The sequence below is a fragment of the Henckelia pumila genome, chromosome 3, assembly GCF_033568475.1.
Source record: "Henckelia pumila isolate YLH828 chromosome 3, ASM3356847v2, whole genome shotgun sequence".
Taxonomy (NCBI): domain Eukaryota; kingdom Viridiplantae; phylum Streptophyta; class Magnoliopsida; order Lamiales; family Gesneriaceae; genus Henckelia; species Henckelia pumila.
The window spans coordinates 22,813,219-22,832,814 of record NC_133122.1 but is presented as its reverse complement, the minus strand read 5'-3'; the positions used below and the strand labels follow the sequence as shown (position 1 = coordinate 22,832,814).

Genomic DNA, 19,596 nt, shown 5'->3' with positions numbered 1-19,596 from the left:
TACTTAAACTAAAATTCTTTTTATAAAAATTTCTATTTATATATCTATCTATCTATTCTATTCTATTATATTATATTTATATATTATAAATATGTGAGTTTGAAATTCACGCTTACTATTTTGACCTTTTAGTTGTTAATTGTATATAATGTTATTTATGTCCTTCTCTATGTTAGTTTATGTTGGGAAATTTAGTTTTGGTATTTACAAAAAAAAGTCAAACTACTTGAGCAACTACAAAAAGGGCTAAACTGATATTCAGGAAATGATGACGTCACTATGACCAACAGAAACAGTTTACGTTGCCAAACTGAATCACTAAACTGAACCATCAACGACCGCGCTAAAGGGATACAAAGCATTTGACCTCGCTAAACTGAATCCATCAGTTTACCCTTGCCAAACTGATTGCTTCAGGTGTCCACAACAGTTTACTATCGTGCTATTTTCGGATAAGATCATCCGTACTCTGACATCTCTGCAGAAGGTAGTGACGCGATACTAAGGGAATGTCGGCTCCAGAAATCGTTGATGATAGTGAAAAATCCAACGGGAATAATTCAAATCTTATCAGAAGAACAATTCAAACTTATGACCTTTGGCAATCCAAAGGGTATAAATAGAGATCTTGATCAACATCAGAAGGGTAGTGAAAATACGCACTGAAAACTCTGTCATTATTACGAGAACACGAAAAGCTCTTTACGATCAAGATCTGATCAAGGAACTCGAAACACAAGCGTTCAAAAGCATTATTCTGATCATTAAGGGTCGATCTTTGTGCTAAGAATTTCGAGTTACATTTACTCTATTGTTATATCAGCTAGGACTAAAACTAAGGTGTTATACTAGGAGTTCTTGTTTAGGCAGTGTTTAAGTCCTAAACTGGATTGGGTTTGTGCAAATTACTTGTATAAATCAAAGTCTTCTAGTGAAATCCTTCCGAGGTGGAAAAAGGGGTGACGTAGGACTGTTTGAAATCTCCGAACATCCATAAACAACTATTCGTATCATTTCAGTTTACTCATCACCAACACACACCCTAAACTGATATTCACTCAGTGTTTTAAATCTGCAGTTTTACATATTTCCGGACATATTTTGTTTGCCAAATTGCATTTGACACTAAGATGAGCCTCGAACGCATTCCTTAAACTGATTGAGTTCAATATTTCCTACTAAACTACTTGAAAGTATATTCACCCCCCTCTAGACTTTCAACCGATCCTAACAAGTGGTATCAGAGAGGTTATTATCTTACTTTTAAAAGCACTGAACCATAATGACATCATTCAGAAAAATTCCTATGTTCTCCAAAGAAGACTTTGATGACTGAAAAATTCGTATGCAAGCATATCTATCAGCACTAGATGATGACATGTGGTTTGTCATGACTGATGGACCTCTTGCGATCACCAAAGTCAATACTGCTATAACTTTTTCTGGAGGTGGTCCACAGTACATTGAGAAACCAAGAATTGAATGGACTGCTGAAGACAAAAAGAAGGCAAATCTTGATAATGTGGCTAAAGATATCTTGTATAAAACACTTGACAAGAACACCTTTAGCAAAATCAAGACATGCAAAACTGGGAAAGAAATTTGGGAGAAGTTGATTCAACTCTGTGAAGGAAATGAACAGACGAAAGAAAATAAATTGTCTGTCGCCACTCAAAAATTTGACAACATCAAGATGAAACCAGGTGAATCAATGACTGAATTTGATGAGAAAGTAAGCAGCATTGTTATTGAGCTTAATGGATTGGGAAAAACATATCCCAACAGAGAAGTTATTCTCAAGGTAATTCGAGTCCTTTCTAAAGAATGGGATGTAAAGACAATGGCCATGAGAGAATCGAAGGACTTGAATAAATTAGAGCTGCATGACCTGTTTGCAGATTTAGAAGCCTATGAATTCGAGTTGCAGACTCGAGAAGAAGATCAGTCTACCTCACAATTGACCAAGGCCTTGACTGCAGTAAAAATAGAGTCACCAGCTAAATCAGAAGAATCAGCAGAACAACTAAGCAGTGATGCCATGTCTTTGTTTGTGAAGAAGTTCGGCAAATTCATCAGAAGAAACCAAGAAGGATCCCACAGAAGAAATTTTCAAAAGAAAGAGACAGTTGAAGAACCAAGGAGTTGCTTCAACTGTGGGAAAACATGACATTTCATTGCTGATTGTCCCAAACCAAAGAACTTTGACAAAAGGAAAAGTTCAAGGAATGACAGACACACCTCTTGACAGAAACATGAAGCATTGGTTGCAAAGGACAGCAAAACCAAGTGGGCAGAAACAGATAGTGATTCAGAGGAATCAAATTGCTCATCCAGTTCCAGTGATGATGAAGAAAAGGTCAAGTGTCTTATGGCAAATGATCGTGAGCTTCCATCCACTAGTGAACAGGTATTTGATTTCACCTCTGAGGAATTTACCAGAGAGGAACTGATCAAAGCTCTTCATGATATGGCAAATGAGTATCATCAACTGTCCTTAGCATTCGATTAAGTCAGAGCCAAGCAAAAGGATCTGCAAGATACCTCAACTGAACCCTCATGGGAACAATCAGTTGAGATAAACTGTCTTGAAACAGAGATTGCTGTGCTCCGAACTGAGAATGAACAACTCAAGATTGATATCATGAATCTTACAACAGAAAAACATAACATGGATGAATTAGTAAGATCATGGAATAAATCTTCGAGCTTGTTGACAGAAATGAATGATTCACAAAGACCTCTCCATGACAAAACCGGTCTTGGATATGGCAAGACGGTGGAAACTGGTGAATCAAGTACTCTACCCAAATTGAACATGTGCAAAGGAAAATACATAAACTTTGTACGAGCAGTTAGGGAAAATGAAAATGAAAAACCTATCCTGATGACTTGGCAGCAAAAAGAGCAGATGAACAGAAAAAGATTTGGTATTGGCTTCAATCCTCATGAAACTAAGGTAGAAATTGCTAAAAGTCCTAAACAGACTAATGCATATCAATCTAATCCCATGAGAGTATATAGAAGTCGATACCATAATCAACGTCCAGTTCAAAAGCGATATAGAAACCTCAAAGACACTGGAAAAGGCAAACAACATATAGTTTCACAAGCACATCACACTCCACCATCTAGAGCATCTAACTTAGTACGCACCTATATGAACACAGAAACTGGTAAACTGGTTAAAGTATTCCAGATTTGAGTTCCTAAAGGATTAATCCCTCTTGGACCCAAATAGATGTGGGTACCAAAAGTTATTCAAACTTGTGAATGCAGGTAGCAGGTATCAAGGAAAAGGAAGAGGAATCATGGTACTTAGACAACGGATGTTCAAGACACATGACTGGAAATGATAAACTACTGTCTGAACTCGTTAAATACCATGGTCCCACTATCACTTTTGGTGACAACTCAAAGGGTAAGACCGTGGGTAAGGGTAAGATTATCCACGACAACATTATCATTCAAGATGTTCTATTGGTTGATAATCTGAAATATAATTTAATCAGCATTAGTCAAATGTGTGATTATGGGCATTCTGTTGAATTTCAAAAGCTAAACTGCATTGTTAAAGATGCCTCTGGTAACATTATTTTGACAGGAAATAGATATGGAAACACATATAAAGTATGCTGAAACATTCAGTCTAGCAAACCAGTTTGCCTCGTAGCTTCCAATTCTAAGCGCAACTGGATTTGGCACAAGAGATTGAGTCATCTTAACTTCAAAACTATTGCCAGTCTGAGTAAGCTCGAGCTAGTAACAGGCCTGCCTAAAATTGATTTTTCCAAAGACAAAGTTTGCTCAGCTTGTCAATTTGGGAAGCAAATTAGGTCATCTTTTAAAAACAAGGGCTATAACTCATCTTTCCGATGCTTGGAACTGTTTCATATGGACTTATTTGGTCCAATTCTAGTAACAAGTTTAGGGGGAATGAGGTATACTCTTGTCATAATTGATGATTACTCACGTTTTACCTGGGTCATTTTCTTAAAATCAAAAGACCAAACTGCTTCTCAACTAATCAAGATTTTTAAAAGACTTTTTAACGAAAAATCAAGTAATATTGACAGAATCAGAAGTGATAGATGAACTGAATTTGTCAATCAAACTTTATCATCTTTTTAAGAACATTATGGAATCAAACATGAATTCTCAGCAGCTAGAACACCACAACAAAATGGTGTTGCAGAAAGGAGAAATCGTACTCTTAAAGAAGCTGCGAGAACCATGTTAGCTGACTCCAAAGTTTCTCAAAGATTTTGGGCAGAAGCTGTGAACACTGCTTGCTATACTCAGAACAGATCAATGATATGCAATAAATTTTTTAAAACCCCATATGAGGTTTGGAATGGCAGACAACCCAATGTATCATACTTCAAAATTTTTGGGAGCAAATGCTACATTCACAATAATGGTAAAAGTCATCTGACTGCATTTGATGCAAAGTCAGATGAGGGAATATTTCTAGTATACTCCTTAATTAGCAAATCATATTGAGTTTTCAACAAAATAACTCTAAATTTTGAAGAATCAATTCATGTTATTTTTTATGAAGATTTAACTGATGATATTGCAACTAACACTCATCAACTCTCAGATCTATTTCAGGAAATACAGTTAGACAATGATAGTCAGGATGAAAGTGAAAACGAAGTTTCACCACCTATAAGAACACTTCAATCTCCTGAACCTGAACTAGTGGACTTAGTAGTTGAGGATCGTAACATTGATCAACAAATTGATAATCATCAAACCCACACAGTTGAGAATATTGAAGAACAGCATCATGAGACTCAAGATCACCACATTCATTTTGAAGACACAGAGCTTGGTCAAGACAACATGACTAATCAAGATCAGGAAGCACAAGTGATCAGTGGAAATCAGTCTAATACTAGACTCAAATGGTCCAAAAAACATCCACTCAGCTCAGTAATAGGTAATCCTACGACACCACTAAGGACTCGAGGACAAGTGATTAAAGAACTTCTTCATGCAACTTTTATATCCCAAGAAGAGCCAAAGAAAATTGAAGATGCATTGGCTGACAGCTGTTGGATAGAGGCAATGCAAGAAGAACTAAATCAGTTTACTAGAAACTTAGTCTGGGATCTTGTTCCTAGACCAACACATCAGTCAGTTATTGGAACTCGATGGGTCTTCAGAAACAAGCTTAATGAAGAAGGAACTGCAATTAGAAATAAGGCAAGATTAGTAGCTCAAGGATACAGGCAAGAACAATGAATTGACTATGATGAAACTTATGCACCAGTAGCTAGACTGGAAGCCATAAGAATATTTCTTGCGTATGCCTCCTTCAAAAATTTCAAAGTTTATCAAATGGACGTCAAAAGTGCTTTCTTGAATGGAAAAATTCTAGAAGAAGTCTTCGTTGAACAACCACCGGGATTCACAAATCATCAATTTCCATACCATGTGTATCACTTAAACAAAGCCCTTTATGGACTAAAACAGGCTCCTCGAGCTTGTTATGACACCTTAACTAAATTTTTTCTTGAACACGAGTTTACAACAGACACAATTGATAAAACTTTGTTCAAATTCACGAAATGTGATCACAATTTATTAGTTCAAATATATGTTGATGATATTATCTTTGGGTCAACTAACCCCAAATTGTGCACAAGATTTTCGAAGCTAATGCAGGAAAAATTCGAGATGAGCATGATGGGTGAACTGAATTTCTTTCTTGGATTACAAGTCCGTCAAATGGAAAATGGGACATTCATAAGCCAAACTAAGTACACCAAAGAATTAATCAAAAAGTTTGGTATGGAGAACTGCACAGTTGCAACAACTCCCATGAGTGTATCGATTAAGCTTGACAAAGATGAATGGGGAATATCAGTTGATGCAACAATGTATCGAGGTCTAATATGGTCATTACTTTATTTAACAGCCAGTAGACCTGACATTGTTTTTGCATTTTGCTTTTGTGCTAGATTTCAGTCAAATCCTAAGCAGTCCCACTTCGTAGCTGGCAAAAGAATACTAAGGTACCTTAAAGGGACTCAGAATGTTGGTCTGTGGTATGCTAAGCATAACTCCTTCAATCTAGTTTGCTACTCAGATGCTGATTATGCTGGATGTAAACTAGATAGAAAAAGTACAAGTGGATCATGTCAATTCCTTGGGGATAGACTGATCTCATGGTGCAGTAAGAATCAAACATCCATTGAAACCTCTACAACAGAAGCTGAATACTTAGCTTCTGGAAGTTTCTATGCTCAACTGCTTTGGGTTCAACAACAGTTGAGGGATTATGGAATTGAAGAACAAGATTCACCAATCTTCTGTGATAACACCAGCACAATTGCAATTACTTACAACCCCATTCTTCATTCAAGAACAAAGCATATCGAAGTTAGACATTATTTTATCCGAGATCACGCACTCAATAAGAATATCCGACTGGAGCACATATCAACAGAGCAACAAACTGCAGACATCTTCACCAAACCACTCCCAGAGTCTATGTTTTCTTACTTTCGAAATATTTTAGGACTTATTGAATTAAATTAGAAGTAGTTTATCCATTACAAAATGTCTAAACAGTTTAGCATGACCTAAACTGAATTCTTCGCAAAACTATTAAACTGACTCTCCATTGATATTTTATTATAATTGTTTAAGTTACGATAAAACCCCTCTTTTCTGCCTAAGAAGATATAAGCATACATTAAGAGGGAATACTAATAATTCTTTTGCAGTTTATATTTTAGGCTTGTAACAGACATAAAAAATATAAATAACAACATATTCAAACAAAATAGCATATTTTATTAATAAAATCCATTTACAATATCTATTTCAATTTCCACAGCCATTTTCCAAAGGCGAAGATGCTTCTCCAGTGGGACATCTTCCACCTCTTCCAGGCCATGGAAAAGGGTCACCACTCTTAACTTCTTCTTTAAGAGCAGGAGTCGTATGCCCTTACGGCCAAGGACATACGCTGGGTCGTTTATTCCGAGCACTTGTTTATATTTCTCCAGTCGACGTACCTCCTCAGGATCAAGTGCATCTGGACCCCTAAACTGCATCTGAATCAGCTTTGCTCGTAAACGAGCAAACTTCTCCTCGATGAAATCTTCATAAGCAGCTCTCCAATTCTCCATTTCTTTTACTTAATTTAGTGTTTACTTGCACATCTTCATTTTTTTTATATAGACTAACAACCCAGATATCGAAGAGTTTTTAGCATTTATTGCATTTAAAATATTAAGAATATCAAGAGTTTCTTACGTATAACTTTCATAAAATAAAGCACTGTTTATGACAACAAATCTCTGAAATTTGATTGCATGTAATCATTATCTGATAACATGGATTTTCGTGCTTATTATTTTTAATTTACCTTTGTTTACTTAGTAGTTGCATCGACACAGTTCAAGTAAAACAGTTTATGCACAAAACTCAGTTTAAGTAAAAATTCATTTATTAATACTTGAAATTAATAGGATACAATTATACACTTTTTATTTCCCTCATCTTGAGGAATATCTCATAGCTCCAGTTAGTCACCCATGCTCGTAGAGGAGCAACTGAAGGGTCCATTAGCTCATCGGTTGCAATACGAACTAATGTAATATACTCTTTACTGAGCATCATATAGAGAACATTTTTCTCCTTAAAAATGTCTCTGGGCTAAAATGTATCAAGTGTTATCATGTAGTACATTGCCCTCTGAGCTATTTCATTTGCATCCTCATACTTCCTCGGAGGAAACTGAGCATGATGATACATGTGGAGCTCTTTTATCTTCAACCAAACCTTCATCACCTTTTCAAATACCCTCTCCTCGATCTTTTTCTTTTCAATTTCAAAGTAACTCTCTCGACATGCCTCACAAGCCACATAAGGACTTTAAATTACTTTGTGAGCCATGTCATACTTGTGTCGTATTGACCAAGTCATCAATCACTACAAAAAACCAGTGTTTTAGGGCCGGTTTTTTAGGTGCGTTTACTGAACCGCTCTAATAAAATGAAGCAACAAAAGAGGTATCTCAAAATCGATCCTAAAGGGTGAAAGTTTTACAAGCGGGTTTACAACCGATGCAGATGTATACTTGCAGAAACGGCTTTTAAAAACCGCTTCGAATATCATGCCATATTAAAGCGTTTTTTTTTAAACCGATGCTATGTATGTCTTTTGGAGCGGTCAAAGAACCTATCTAAAATTTCAGATATATCAGATCCAACTTTACCAAATATTTAACCCTACGCCTCACAAACACAAGCGATCGTAAATCCTTCGCCTTAATCGCTCAGTAATTCAACCTTCGGAGATCCTTAAAAAAAATTTAACAACCAACTTCGATCCGTGCCGCGCGTTGCTGCCTTCTCTATCACCGAGAATTGTCTCACTTGTACAGGTAATACAAATAGAATCCATCTTCTAATTTCATTAAAAAAAAATTTACAGTTTTGATTCAAAATTTGATGCGAATCAACTTCTATTGCGTGAATTAATCTTTGAAATAAAATTGAGAACTCTTAGTCGCCTCGCCCATTCAGACAATTGAATCGATCTTTAAATTGGATAATGAATAGCGTATTGCATCAATTTATTCAAGATCACAATTGTGGCAATATATGTGTTTTCCAACTAGTAATCAAATTCCAAGTTTATGATGATCACAATTGATTTTTCCCTATACCTGGCGACTTGGATTACTTAAGGATTAAATCATTTTGTTGCTGCCTAGATTTTTAGTCTTAGGATTACAAGTTATTTTTATAATTTAATTAAGCTAGCATAATCAGTAGTTCACTCAAATTATCGAACTTTATCTTATTTCAAAGAAAGATATTCTCGATTCTTTTTAAAATAATTTACAACTTGTTAAAAAATACTTTTTTTTCATTGAAAGTTAATCCTTAATTGATATTTTCAAACTTCCAAAATTGTAATGTTTAATGTTTTCCAAAGCTGAGAAATCTACGTATAGTAGCGTATACATGTTCTATCTAAAACTTTTAGTACTTAAACATATTTATTAAATGAGAAATAAATTTTTGTGAACTCTTTTAAGGAAAATTTCGTCAATTTAGAAACATAGAATGTTAAATAATTTTAGTATAATTATATTTCCATTCAGTAAAGTTAAAAATTATTGTACATTAGTTTATTGTTGATATTTAAAATTCCTTATATGATTTTTTTTCATTATATCATTTAATATTTGATGCATTCATTATATTATTTGAATTAGTAAAAATAATTTATTAGGTTTGAATGGAGAAGGCCTGGATGGATTATCCCCACGACAGTCTTGAGTATCGGGTGGGAGTCCTACACTTTTTACGTTACGCATTTGATGACACAAGTGACGAAGCCACAAAACCGTGTCCTTGTCGCAAGTGCATAAACTCATTGAATCATGATCGTCAGACAGTACACGAACATCTGTTGATAAATGGTATTTTACGAGATTATCGTATTTGGATTTTTCATGGAGAAAAACTTGTTATGCAATCTCAGGACAACATAAGCAACAATCTTCCAGCTTCATCCAGTGAGGTTTTTAGTATGGCTAATTTTGAACCTATGATACAAGATATGCTACGTGAAGCACTTGGGATTCTAGAAGAATCGTTTATGAATAATGAGAACAACACTAGTGCATCAACAAGCCATATAGGGTATGATTCTAATGTAGAAGATTTTTATCGGTTGTTAGATGATTCCAAACAACCTATATATGCTGGATGCACCGAGTTTTCGAAATTGACGTTTCTTGTTGAGTTGTTTCAGTTGAAAGTAAGTGGGAAATGGAGTGATAAATCATTCACGACATTATTGGAGTTTCTTCGTCAAGCACTTCCATCTGAAGCACAAGTACCTAGTTCTTTTTATGAGGCTAAAAAATTAATTTCTAAACTAGGACTTCATTATGAAAAAATACATGCCTGTCCAAATGACTGCATGATTTATTGGGGAGAAAATAAGAATGAACAAGCTTGCAAAGTGTGTAACCTCTCCAAATGGAAGGACTTACGGAAACAAACCAAAAAGTCAAGTAAAGGTGGAAAAAAACGCCTTTTGGTGAAGACTCCAGCCAAGATATTTTGGTATTTTCCTTTAAAACCAAGATTACAACGATTATTCATGTCATCTAAGACAGCTGAAAACATGTAATGGCATTCTAAGAAACGTGTTTTGGATGGAATTATGAGGCATCCGGCTGATTCACAAGCATGGAAGGCATTTGATGAACGACACCGTGACTTTGCATCTGATCCTCAAAATTTACGATTGGGACTCGCTGCTGATGGATTTAATCCTTTTAAAAATCAAAGTGTGTCACACAGTACTTGGCCTATTGTCTTGATGCCTTATAATTTACCACCTTGGGAATCCATGAAAGCTCATTCAATAATTTTATCAACCTTAATTCCAGGTCCAAAAGCACCTGGAAATGATATTGATGTTTACTTGCAACCTTTATTGGCTGAGCTGAAAGATTTGTGAGAAAATGGGATACCGACTTATGATGCTTGCAACAAAGAAATTTTTCAGATGCACGCTGCATTGCTTTGGACAGTTAGTGACTTTCCTGGTTTGGGATGTTTGTTTGGATGGAATACATATGCTAAGAATGCATGCCCAACATATGCTGATAAGACAGATGCATTGTACTTGAAGCATGGAAAGAAGTGGTCATTTAGAGGGCATCGTCGCTTCTTATCTCCAAATGCAAATATTCAAAAAATGGCTAGTTATGGCAAACCAGAGCTACGTGAGTTAGATCTATCTCCATTTTTTGGATCTGATGTTCTTAAAATGACTCTAAACAAAAACATCTTGTTTGGTAAGAGTAATGCATCGAAGCCAACCGCACGGGTAAAAACTGGGTCAATTGAACAAATGTGGCGAAAAAGAAGTATATTTTTTACTCTGCCATATTGGGAGTTTAATTTGATCAGACATAATTTGGATCCCATGCATATTGAAAAAAATGTTTGTGACAATATCCTTGGTACTCTTTTAAATGATCCGTACAAGAGCAAAGATAGTGTTGCTGCGCGCAGAGATTTGAAAATTTTAGAAATTATGAAACAATTATGGCCGCAGAAACAACCAAATGGTACAGATTATTTGCCGGCTGCTTGTTATTCTTTGAGTAAGCCTGAGAAGAAAATATTTTGTTCGGTTCTTAAAGATATTCGTGTCCCTGATAGTGTGTCATCTGATATTTCAAAATGTGTTGATGTTGAACGTGGTAGAATTATGGGATTAAAAAGTCATGATTGTCATGTCATTATGGAATATTTCCTTCCAATTGCTCTTCGTCGAGTGTTGTCGAAAAAAGTAGTTGCACCATTAATCATTTTGTGTGAATATTTCAAGGCAGTGTGTGGAAAGTCCTTACGAGAAGATGAGTTACAGAAAGCTGAAGAAGGGGTTATACTGGCTATGTGTCAATTGGAAAGGATTTTTCCCCCATCATTTTTCACAATAATGGTGCATTTGGTGATACATTTAGCATATGAGGCAAGAGTAGCTGGACCGGTGCATTATCGATGGATGTATCTGATAGAAAGATATCTTGGTAGACTTAAAAATTTTGTTAGAAATAGAGCACGGCCAGAGGCAAACATTGCAGAGGCATATTTGGCAGATGAATGTATTGTATTTTGTTCTCGTTATTTAGAGGGTGGCAATTTGTTCTATGATAATGAATTAAGACACAAAGAGACATCAAATGTTGAGTTCCCATCATTACCAATGTTTCCACAAGTGGGACGACCTACGAAAGGATGCCAAGTAGTCACTTTGGATGCCAAAACTTTAAATCAAGCCCATAGATATATCCTTTCTAACTGTACAATGTTGAACCCATATCGTGAGTAAGTGTAATTTTTTTTAAAAATTTATTTTGTTTATTATTTTTATCATCAATCAAGGTTTCTAACTTCCAGTTCATGTCACCATTGAACAGAGAATTTAAGCAGGAGTTGAAGAGAAGACATAGATACGGTCGTCGTCCAACTAATTCTGAGTTCGATGATTTGGTTCGAATGCAATTTGCGGACTGGTTTGCAAAAAGAGTAAGTAATCTAGGATTATGTGTTTGTACATCACAGGTTCATAGAATAAACATATCAATTTTTTAAGATTTATGTTTGATAATGATTGAAATTATTTATATATATCATAGGTTGATCGAACAAATGAACAAATTGATGACTTAGATCTACGAGCACTTTCATGTGGTCCAAATTCTATAGCATTTCGTTATCATGGGTTCAATGTAAATGGTTTCACATTTCGCACAGTTGAATCTGAACAAAACAAAAAAGTGCAGAATAGCGGGGTCATGGTGCCATCTGCTCATGAGAATGATGATCATGAGTCAACCTATTACGGTCGATTAACTGATGTTATCTCACTTGATTATGGTGGTCGTGGAAGAATTGTTCTTTTTCGATGTGATTGGGTTAACATTACTAATGGAGTGAAAATTGATCCGTTAGGATTCGAAATGGTGAACTTTTCACGCTTGATGCATACAGGAGAACGTGAAGAACATGAACCTTTTATTTTGGCTTCACAAGCTCAAATGGTCTATTATGTGTGTGATCCAAAAGATGAGGACTGGTATTGTGTCATTCGTCACACACCAAGAGATATATACAATATGGGAGATGAAGATGATTTTGATACAACAAATTTCATTCGTAATAATTTTTCTGGTGCGTAATCGCTGTTGGGTGATGTAAATGGAGTAGATATTGAGTTAATAAGAACTGATGTAGAGGGATCGATAGTTGAGGGCATGTCAGTGCTGAACAATGAAACGGATGATGAGAAATTCAGGGTATATTTGTTGTCTTGTTCTTAAAACCAGGTGCGTTGTCTTCTTGTTTTTTTATTTTTTCTAAGAGTACTGGTTCATTAATTTTATGTGTTTCTGTTTTCGTCTGAATACATGCTATTAATCAGAGTATATTTCTTGCATAATTTGGATTACTTGTGTTGTATGGTTGATTTAATTTCGTGTACTATCAGACCAAAGGATTTCCTTCATCAATATTGTTTTGGCGATGTATGCAGATGTCTTTCTCGGAGGAAATGAGTTAGACAAAAGAATTCAAGAGAATGTGACACCACCTACTGCTTGTGATTGGGACATGGCATTTTTGGCATTGATGCAAAGACTGATGGCTCACATTGTCAAGGATCTCAAGTTTGACTTTTTTTCAAAAATAAAAATATGGTGTTGAAAGAGAAGATGTATATGCGTTTGAATAATCTATTGATATATTTAAATAAATTATTTTATTGAAAATATTTATGTCATTTGAGATGATGTTTAAATAAACTTAAATTAAATGATATAATCAGTGCAAACACTTATGTGTGATTTTTATTTTCAAACGACATCACATTCAAATTTGAGATCAATATAATAATAAATCATAAATTCATATTTAATTATGTGTACAATTTGTTTTCAATTTTTTTTGAGGTATATAATATTGAATACATTTTCAAAAAAATTGGAAAATATTTTATAAAAAAGTACAAAAATGGTTATTATATCTGTGATCCCCTTGCATTATAATATGAGGGATTTTTAAAAATGGCCTCCTACAAATATCCATAATAAAATTTGGTCTTAATTCAAGTTAATTTTGTAAACTAACCTTTAATTTTGTCAAGTTTAGACCATTTTTATATTAACATACAAATATATTACTATGATTATATATGAAATTACTATATATTTTATTAGACAACTTTTGTTTCACTTTTATATATATATACATACATACATATATTATTTTATATTGATAATAAAGTTTTCCGTACTTTGACATACTCTGCATAAAGTAGTGTCACGATCCAAGTGATTGTCGACTTCAGAATTTGCCCATGATAGTGACAAATGCAATGTGAGTATTTCAAATTCTCTCAGAAAATTTGAATTTATTACCGTTGGCATCTGAAGACTATAAATACGAGTATTAATCCATCAAAGATCAACTTTTGGCCAAGAACGCTTGATGTGAGAATATCTGAGATTTTCAAGTTTGAAGAAGAAAACTCACTTTAAACACTTGTATTGTCATTCTGATCATTGTAGGATCATCTTTGGACAAGTTGACAAGAGTTTCAAAAATCTGTATTGTATCAGTTTAAGATCAAAACTGAGTTGTATCTAGGAGTTCTTGTTTAGACAGTGTATAAGTCCTAAACAGGATCGTGGTTTTGCAAATTGCTTGTAAATTTCAAAGTCTTTTAGTAATATCCTTCCAAAGAGAAAGAAGTGGTGACGTAGGAGTAATTGAAATTCCGAACATCCATAAACATCACTCGTGTCCTTTTTATCAGTTTATTTACACACCACAAGTCTTGCATTCATCATTCTTTACAACTATTCAGAATCTGCATCTTGACATACTTCCGCACATACATTGTTTGTCAATTTGTATTAGACACCAAGATAAATTTGTTAGTTCAATCAATAAACCGTTTGAATTCATTATTCCTTCATCGAAACTTTTTTTGAGTGTATTCACCTCATCTACACCCTAAATCGATCCTAACATTATAGATATAAATTCAAATTCAAGCATATTGATAGGTAGTAGGTTTTTTGTGAGACGGTCTGGATCTAAATTCACAAGATGGATCAAACCAGTCCATAATTACAATGAAAATAATATTTTTCCATGGGTCAAATCGGTTCGAAGATTTGACTCATAAAATTAACATATGAGATCTTACAGTAGTTTGTGTTTATTATATGGATACAATGGATTGGATCCGCCATCATCTTGTTTAGCATGAAACATAACATTTTTCTTTCTTCTCCAATGTAGAAGAATCAATGTTTTCAAAACAGAATTATCTTCCTGTATATAAATTTTTTTTCCTTAGACACCATCTTTTGTTTTACCACATTGTATTTATGTGATATAGATATTACACTTTTTTTAATATCGAAAATTTAAATTACAGTTTAGTTCCTCGATAATCTTTATATTTGCGATCTTGTTCTTTGATTATAAATAAAATTAATCAAAAACAAAAATATTATACAGATTAATTCAAATTCAAGCATATTGATAGGTAGTAGGTTTTTTGTGAGACGGTCTGGATCTAAATTCACGAGATGGATCAAACCAGTCCATAATTACAGTGAAAATAATATTTTTCCATGGGTCAAATCGGTTCGAAGATTTGACTCATAAAATTAACATATGAGATCTTACAGTAGTTTGTGTTTATTATATGGATACAATGGATTGGATCCGCCATCATCTTGTTTAGCATGAAACATAACATTTTTCTTTCTTCTCCAATGTAGAAGAATCAATGTTTTCAAAACAGAATTATCTTCCTGTATATAAATTTTTTTTCCTTAGACACCATCTTTTGTTTTACCACATTGTATTTATGTGATATAGATATTACACTTTTTTTAATATCGAAATTTTAAATTACAGTTTAGTTCCTCGATAATCTTTATATTTGCGATCTTGTTCTTTGATTATAAATAAAATTAATCAAAAACAAAAATATTATACAAACACGCAACATGTGCTTAATATACTAGTTATTATTATTAAATGAAAGATAATTTTTTTTTACATAATGTAAATTGACTGCGCTAATAATCCAAAGACAAAAACTTATATAAGACCATCACACACGAGTCAATTTTGCGAGACGAATATTTTATTTGTGTCACCCATGAAAAAATTATTATTTTTTCATGTCAAAATTTATATTACTTTTTATTATCAATATGAGTAGGGTTGACGCATCTCACGAATAAAAATCCGTTAGATTTATCCATGAAACCGTCTCACTAGATACCAACTCAATTCAAAAAATAATTCTAAATATTTCAACTTTTGTAAAAAAAATAAAATCCCTACGGCCTGCACAAGCACAATTCTAATTACAAAATTTGCTTCATTTGGATTCTAATCTCAAGATTTTACCAAAATTGACACTAAAATATCACGCCATGGAAGGCTCCATTTTTTTACCGCATTATTTTTTTAATCTTTTTCGCAATTCCCGCTTTTAATTCCAGACCCGCCTCTCTAATTCATTCATATATATCGATTCATCAACTCATCTCATTTCACCCATCGCAAGGTTCTTGGAGGTAATTTCTTAATTGAGGTATATATATACTTTTTTAATCTGGTTTCGTGGAGTACTGAGATGTTGAAATATGATAGTGAATTTTGATATTACAGAAATCAGTCTACACATGTTTCATAATTCTCTATTTATCTCCTCCTGTTCATGTGTCGTTGTTCTTGTTTCGTATTGGTTATTCGGTCATGCTACGTGTATATCTTTTTGGCTATTAAAATGTTGATTTGTTTCTAATTATTGCTGATTTGATTTTTGGTTTTCTTTCTTTGCCATATTGTTGTGAATCTTGTGAAGTGCATAAATTTTTTGCTTCAATACGTTTCTTGATTGAAAAGCACATTTGGAATTCCGAATTTCCACAATTTAAATATATATAATCTGTAGGTTGAGTATGTGCTCATACTTTTTTTTTTTCTCGGATGTCATGTTCATCGTCTCAGCCTCAATTAAGGTACTTGATTACATATAATCTAATTCCACCTTTTGTGCATATCATGCCCATTTGGGATGACAGAATACACAAATGATTTCTTCGTTTTGCTTATTTTCTTGGTTCATCATTGGGTTTTTTCTTCAAGATTTTCTGTTTATGTGGGAGGTTTGTGATAATATTTTAAAAAACATCACCCCTTTGTTGTCTATTGCTTGTAGGAATTCACTCACTTTGAAAATGGTGAACAAAAGAATTCAAAAGTTACTTCAAAATACCAGAGGACGATCTAGAAGAGAAGAATCTGGTAATAGAAGATTAAATGATGAAAATGAATCACAAAATGTAACACCGCCGCACTTTACATCGGAAACATCAAATGTTGAATCAGAGTTACAACATGATGTTGAGCATAATGAGGAAGGTTGGAATTCTTCTTTCGTTTTTCGGTATGAATAACCAAGTAAACTTAATTTTTTTAATTTAATGAACTGATATTATGTTTTAAATACTTTTTTTAGGTTTATCTCAAAGGAGCCAAAACACACGTGGCAGGAGAGTTATGAGGGATGTTCATTCATTAGGTCCCAATGACTTATTGGTTGTAAGATTTAATGAAAGGGGCCAACCTTATGGAGAAATGCAACCCACACTTTCAAATTATTTGGGAACGATTGCTCGGAATGGAAACTTGTTGCCCCTTACTTTTCTAGACTGGAGGAAAATACCTAAGAATCGTTTGGAACTTGCATGAGGATCTGCAATTGTAAGTTGAGAAGATTTCTGTTCCAAACTTGAATTTGAAAATAATATAATTGTTTAATGTTTGTAGAAACGTTTTTATATCCCTACTCGCCACAAAAATATTGTGATGCAAATCATGGGAGCTGCATGGAGGCGATGGAGGACCGAAGTCAAGGCAACATCTTATGATCCAAATATTCCTTTAGAAGAGCTCTTGCAAATTCGTCCCGTCCCTCATAAGCTGAAACCTGAGGTTTGGGAAACCTTATGCGACTACTGGAAGAAGAATGAGGTAATAATAAATTTATTATTTTTAATGTATATCCGCGTGTGTATAATGCATTTTTTGTACACTTGTTGCAGAGAACTTCAAAAATTAATAGAGAAAATGCTCATAAAAAGCGAAGAATTCATGCACAAGGACGCATAAATATTCCAACATTGGAAGATAAATTTGTAAGAATTTATATAATTATTATTTTTGCAAGTTGAATACGGTTTTAATTCAGAATTTATTTATTTATATGGAATTTTAATTATTGATTAGCGTGAATAGAAATAATAGATGTTATTTAAGTTTGATAGTGCAATTTGTTGATTAGTTTCAGGAGAATGGCGTTAAACCTACTCGTATTGAAATTTTAGAATTAAGTTGTCGTAGTAAAAAGAAAGGAGGTGCTCCTATTGATGATGAAGCAATACGACACGAGGTAAGAATTTTGTTTCAATTTTTTTTAAAATGACTTCTCAATATTTTGTAATGTTTTTGAAAATTTTATTGTCAGGCTTTGTTGAATGAGGTTGTGCAGCGCCTTCTCCAAGACATGCCGGAGGGAACAGATCCAAGACAAGTGCATGAGCAAGCATTTTGGTAATGCACACATTTTATTTTTGCTAAATTTATAAATTTTATTATACTACTTATTTTTTTATGTAGCGAGGTGTTTGGGCCAGAGCATTCTGGGCGAGTTCGATGTTTAGGAGCTGGTGCACTGCCTAGCCAAGTTTTTCCTGAGCAATATAAGCGTAGCCATTGCCAAGGATATGACACTGCTTCGGATGTTACTGAAAAGTTCAATGAAATGGAAGACAAATTAAAGGAAATGGAAGACAGGGAGGCAGAGCGAGAAACACAATGGAAGGAAGAAATAGATGCAAAAGAAGCAGAGCGAGAAGCGCGATTTCAAGCAGAAATGAAAGCACGTGAAACAGAAAGACAAGCTGAGATGGAGCAATCGATGAGGAGGATGCATGAACAACAATTCCAAAATTTTACCCGTATTATGCAAAGTATGATGGTTGGAACTGCTGGGGGATCTCAAGGGCCCGAAACATTACCGAGACAGGTATTAGCATGTTTAATGAGTTATTAAACATTATTTATATAAATGCATTACGTAAAATCCACTTTCTTTTGTAGATGGCAAGTGTGATGGCAGAAATCATGCAACAATATATGGGTAATTCATCAGATTCTCAAGAGAATATCCGTAAATCTCTTCCATGAGAGAAACCGAATAGTGGCCATCAGAATTTGGGAAAAGGATGCTTTGATTATATTAGGGCTTGAAATAAATAATATGTTTTTTTAGTTGAATGATATGTTATTTTGGTTGATAATTATTTTTCTCAAGGATTATTTACTGATTTTTTTACTGATGGAATGTCATTGTTTTTTTTATCTATTTATTTATTATGTTGAGTTATGGAATGATTTCTTTAAAAAAGAAACATGTAAATGTTTTTTTTAAAAAAAATATATTTACGATGTTGAGTTGATTTGATGAAAATAAAAATTTTTAATTACAAAATTTTTGGAATAAATAATCAATGCTTTGAATGGAAAGCTAATGTAGTGATTGGTTGGTTAGGTCTCATGATTTGTAGGAGCGGATGTTAAACCATTCCGAAATTACAACATTTAAGTGTGGTAAAAAAAACCACTTCGGAATATGACTTTTAAGAACAGTTACAAAACCGATCTCAATGCAAACATATAGAAGCGGTAAAGATAAGCGCTCTTGCAGCCCACATTTAGGAACATTTATAATCCGCTCCTGATACGAGAACATAGAAGCGGTTATATGAAACACTTCTAAATTTCACTTTCAGCAGCGGAAAATAAACCGTGGCAATATCTATGTTCCACAACCGGTTGGTAAACCGATTCAACATACTTACTTTCACAATCGTTTAATAATCGTTCCTAAAATAGAGATTTAGGATCAGTTCCCCTAAACGCTCCAATTGAGAATATATTAGAGCGGCTT

General features: G+C 34.0%; 2 protein-coding genes across 6 annotated transcripts; both read left to right on the top strand.

The window, feature by feature from the left end:
- The first annotated feature begins 8,222 nt into the window (after nucleotides 1-8,222).
- Nucleotides 8,223-13,300, top strand: LOC140890549 (uncharacterized). Its single transcript, XM_073298418.1, has 5 exons — nucleotides 8,223-8,401; nucleotides 9,259-11,879; nucleotides 11,972-12,080; nucleotides 12,191-12,880; nucleotides 13,087-13,300. The coding sequence occupies exons 2-4, from the start codon at nucleotides 10,549-10,551 to the stop codon at nucleotides 12,731-12,733; spliced, it is 1,983 nt and encodes a 660-aa protein (XP_073154519.1). The 5' UTR covers nucleotides 8,223-8,401; nucleotides 9,259-10,548; the 3' UTR covers nucleotides 12,734-12,880; nucleotides 13,087-13,300.
- A 2,740-nt stretch (nucleotides 13,301-16,040) lies between these two features.
- LOC140892755 (uncharacterized) lies at nucleotides 16,041-18,973 on the top strand. Of its 5 annotated transcripts, XM_073301736.1 has the most exons (9): nucleotides 16,135-16,156; nucleotides 16,537-16,603; nucleotides 16,864-17,006; nucleotides 17,104-17,348; nucleotides 17,415-17,618; nucleotides 17,690-17,782; nucleotides 18,112-18,197; nucleotides 18,264-18,672; nucleotides 18,747-18,973. In XM_073301736.1, exons 5-9 carry the CDS (start codon nucleotides 17,454-17,456, stop codon nucleotides 18,831-18,833), a joined length of 840 nt encoding a protein of 279 aa, XP_073157837.1. In that variant the 5' UTR covers nucleotides 16,135-16,156; nucleotides 16,537-16,603; nucleotides 16,864-17,006; nucleotides 17,104-17,348; nucleotides 17,415-17,453; the 3' UTR covers nucleotides 18,834-18,973. The 5 variants fall into 5 exon arrangements, with proteins under 5 accessions (XP_073157839.1, XP_073157838.1, XP_073157837.1 ...); XM_073301737.1 differs by lacking the exon at nucleotides 16,864-17,006 and having other exon boundaries at nucleotides 16,105-16,156; XM_073301735.1 differs by lacking the exon at nucleotides 16,135-16,156 and having other exon boundaries at nucleotides 16,189-16,603.
- The last annotated feature ends 623 nt before the right edge of the window (nucleotides 18,974-19,596 follow it).

Coding starts and splice junctions, on each gene's coding strand:
- LOC140890549 (XM_073298418.1), top strand. CDS start 10,549: ATGCACGCTGCATTGCTTTGGACAGTTAGTGACTTTCCTGGTTTGGGA. Junction 11,880..11,971: donor ATGTTGAACCCATATCGTGA/GTAAGTGTAATT, acceptor ACCATTGAACAG/AGAATTTAAGCAGGAGTTGA. Junction 12,081..12,190: donor CGGACTGGTTTGCAAAAAGA/GTAAGTAATCTA, acceptor TATATATCATAG/GTTGATCGAACAAATGAACA.
- LOC140892755 (XM_073301738.1), top strand. CDS start 17,454: ATGCAAATCATGGGAGCTGCATGGAGGCGATGGAGGACCGAAGTCAAG. Junction 17,619..17,689: donor ACTACTGGAAGAAGAATGAG/GTAATAATAAAT, acceptor CACTTGTTGCAG/AGAACTTCAAAAATTAATAG. Junction 17,783..18,111: donor CAACATTGGAAGATAAATTT/GTAAGAATTTAT, acceptor TTTTATTGTCAG/GCTTTGTTGAATGAGGTTGT.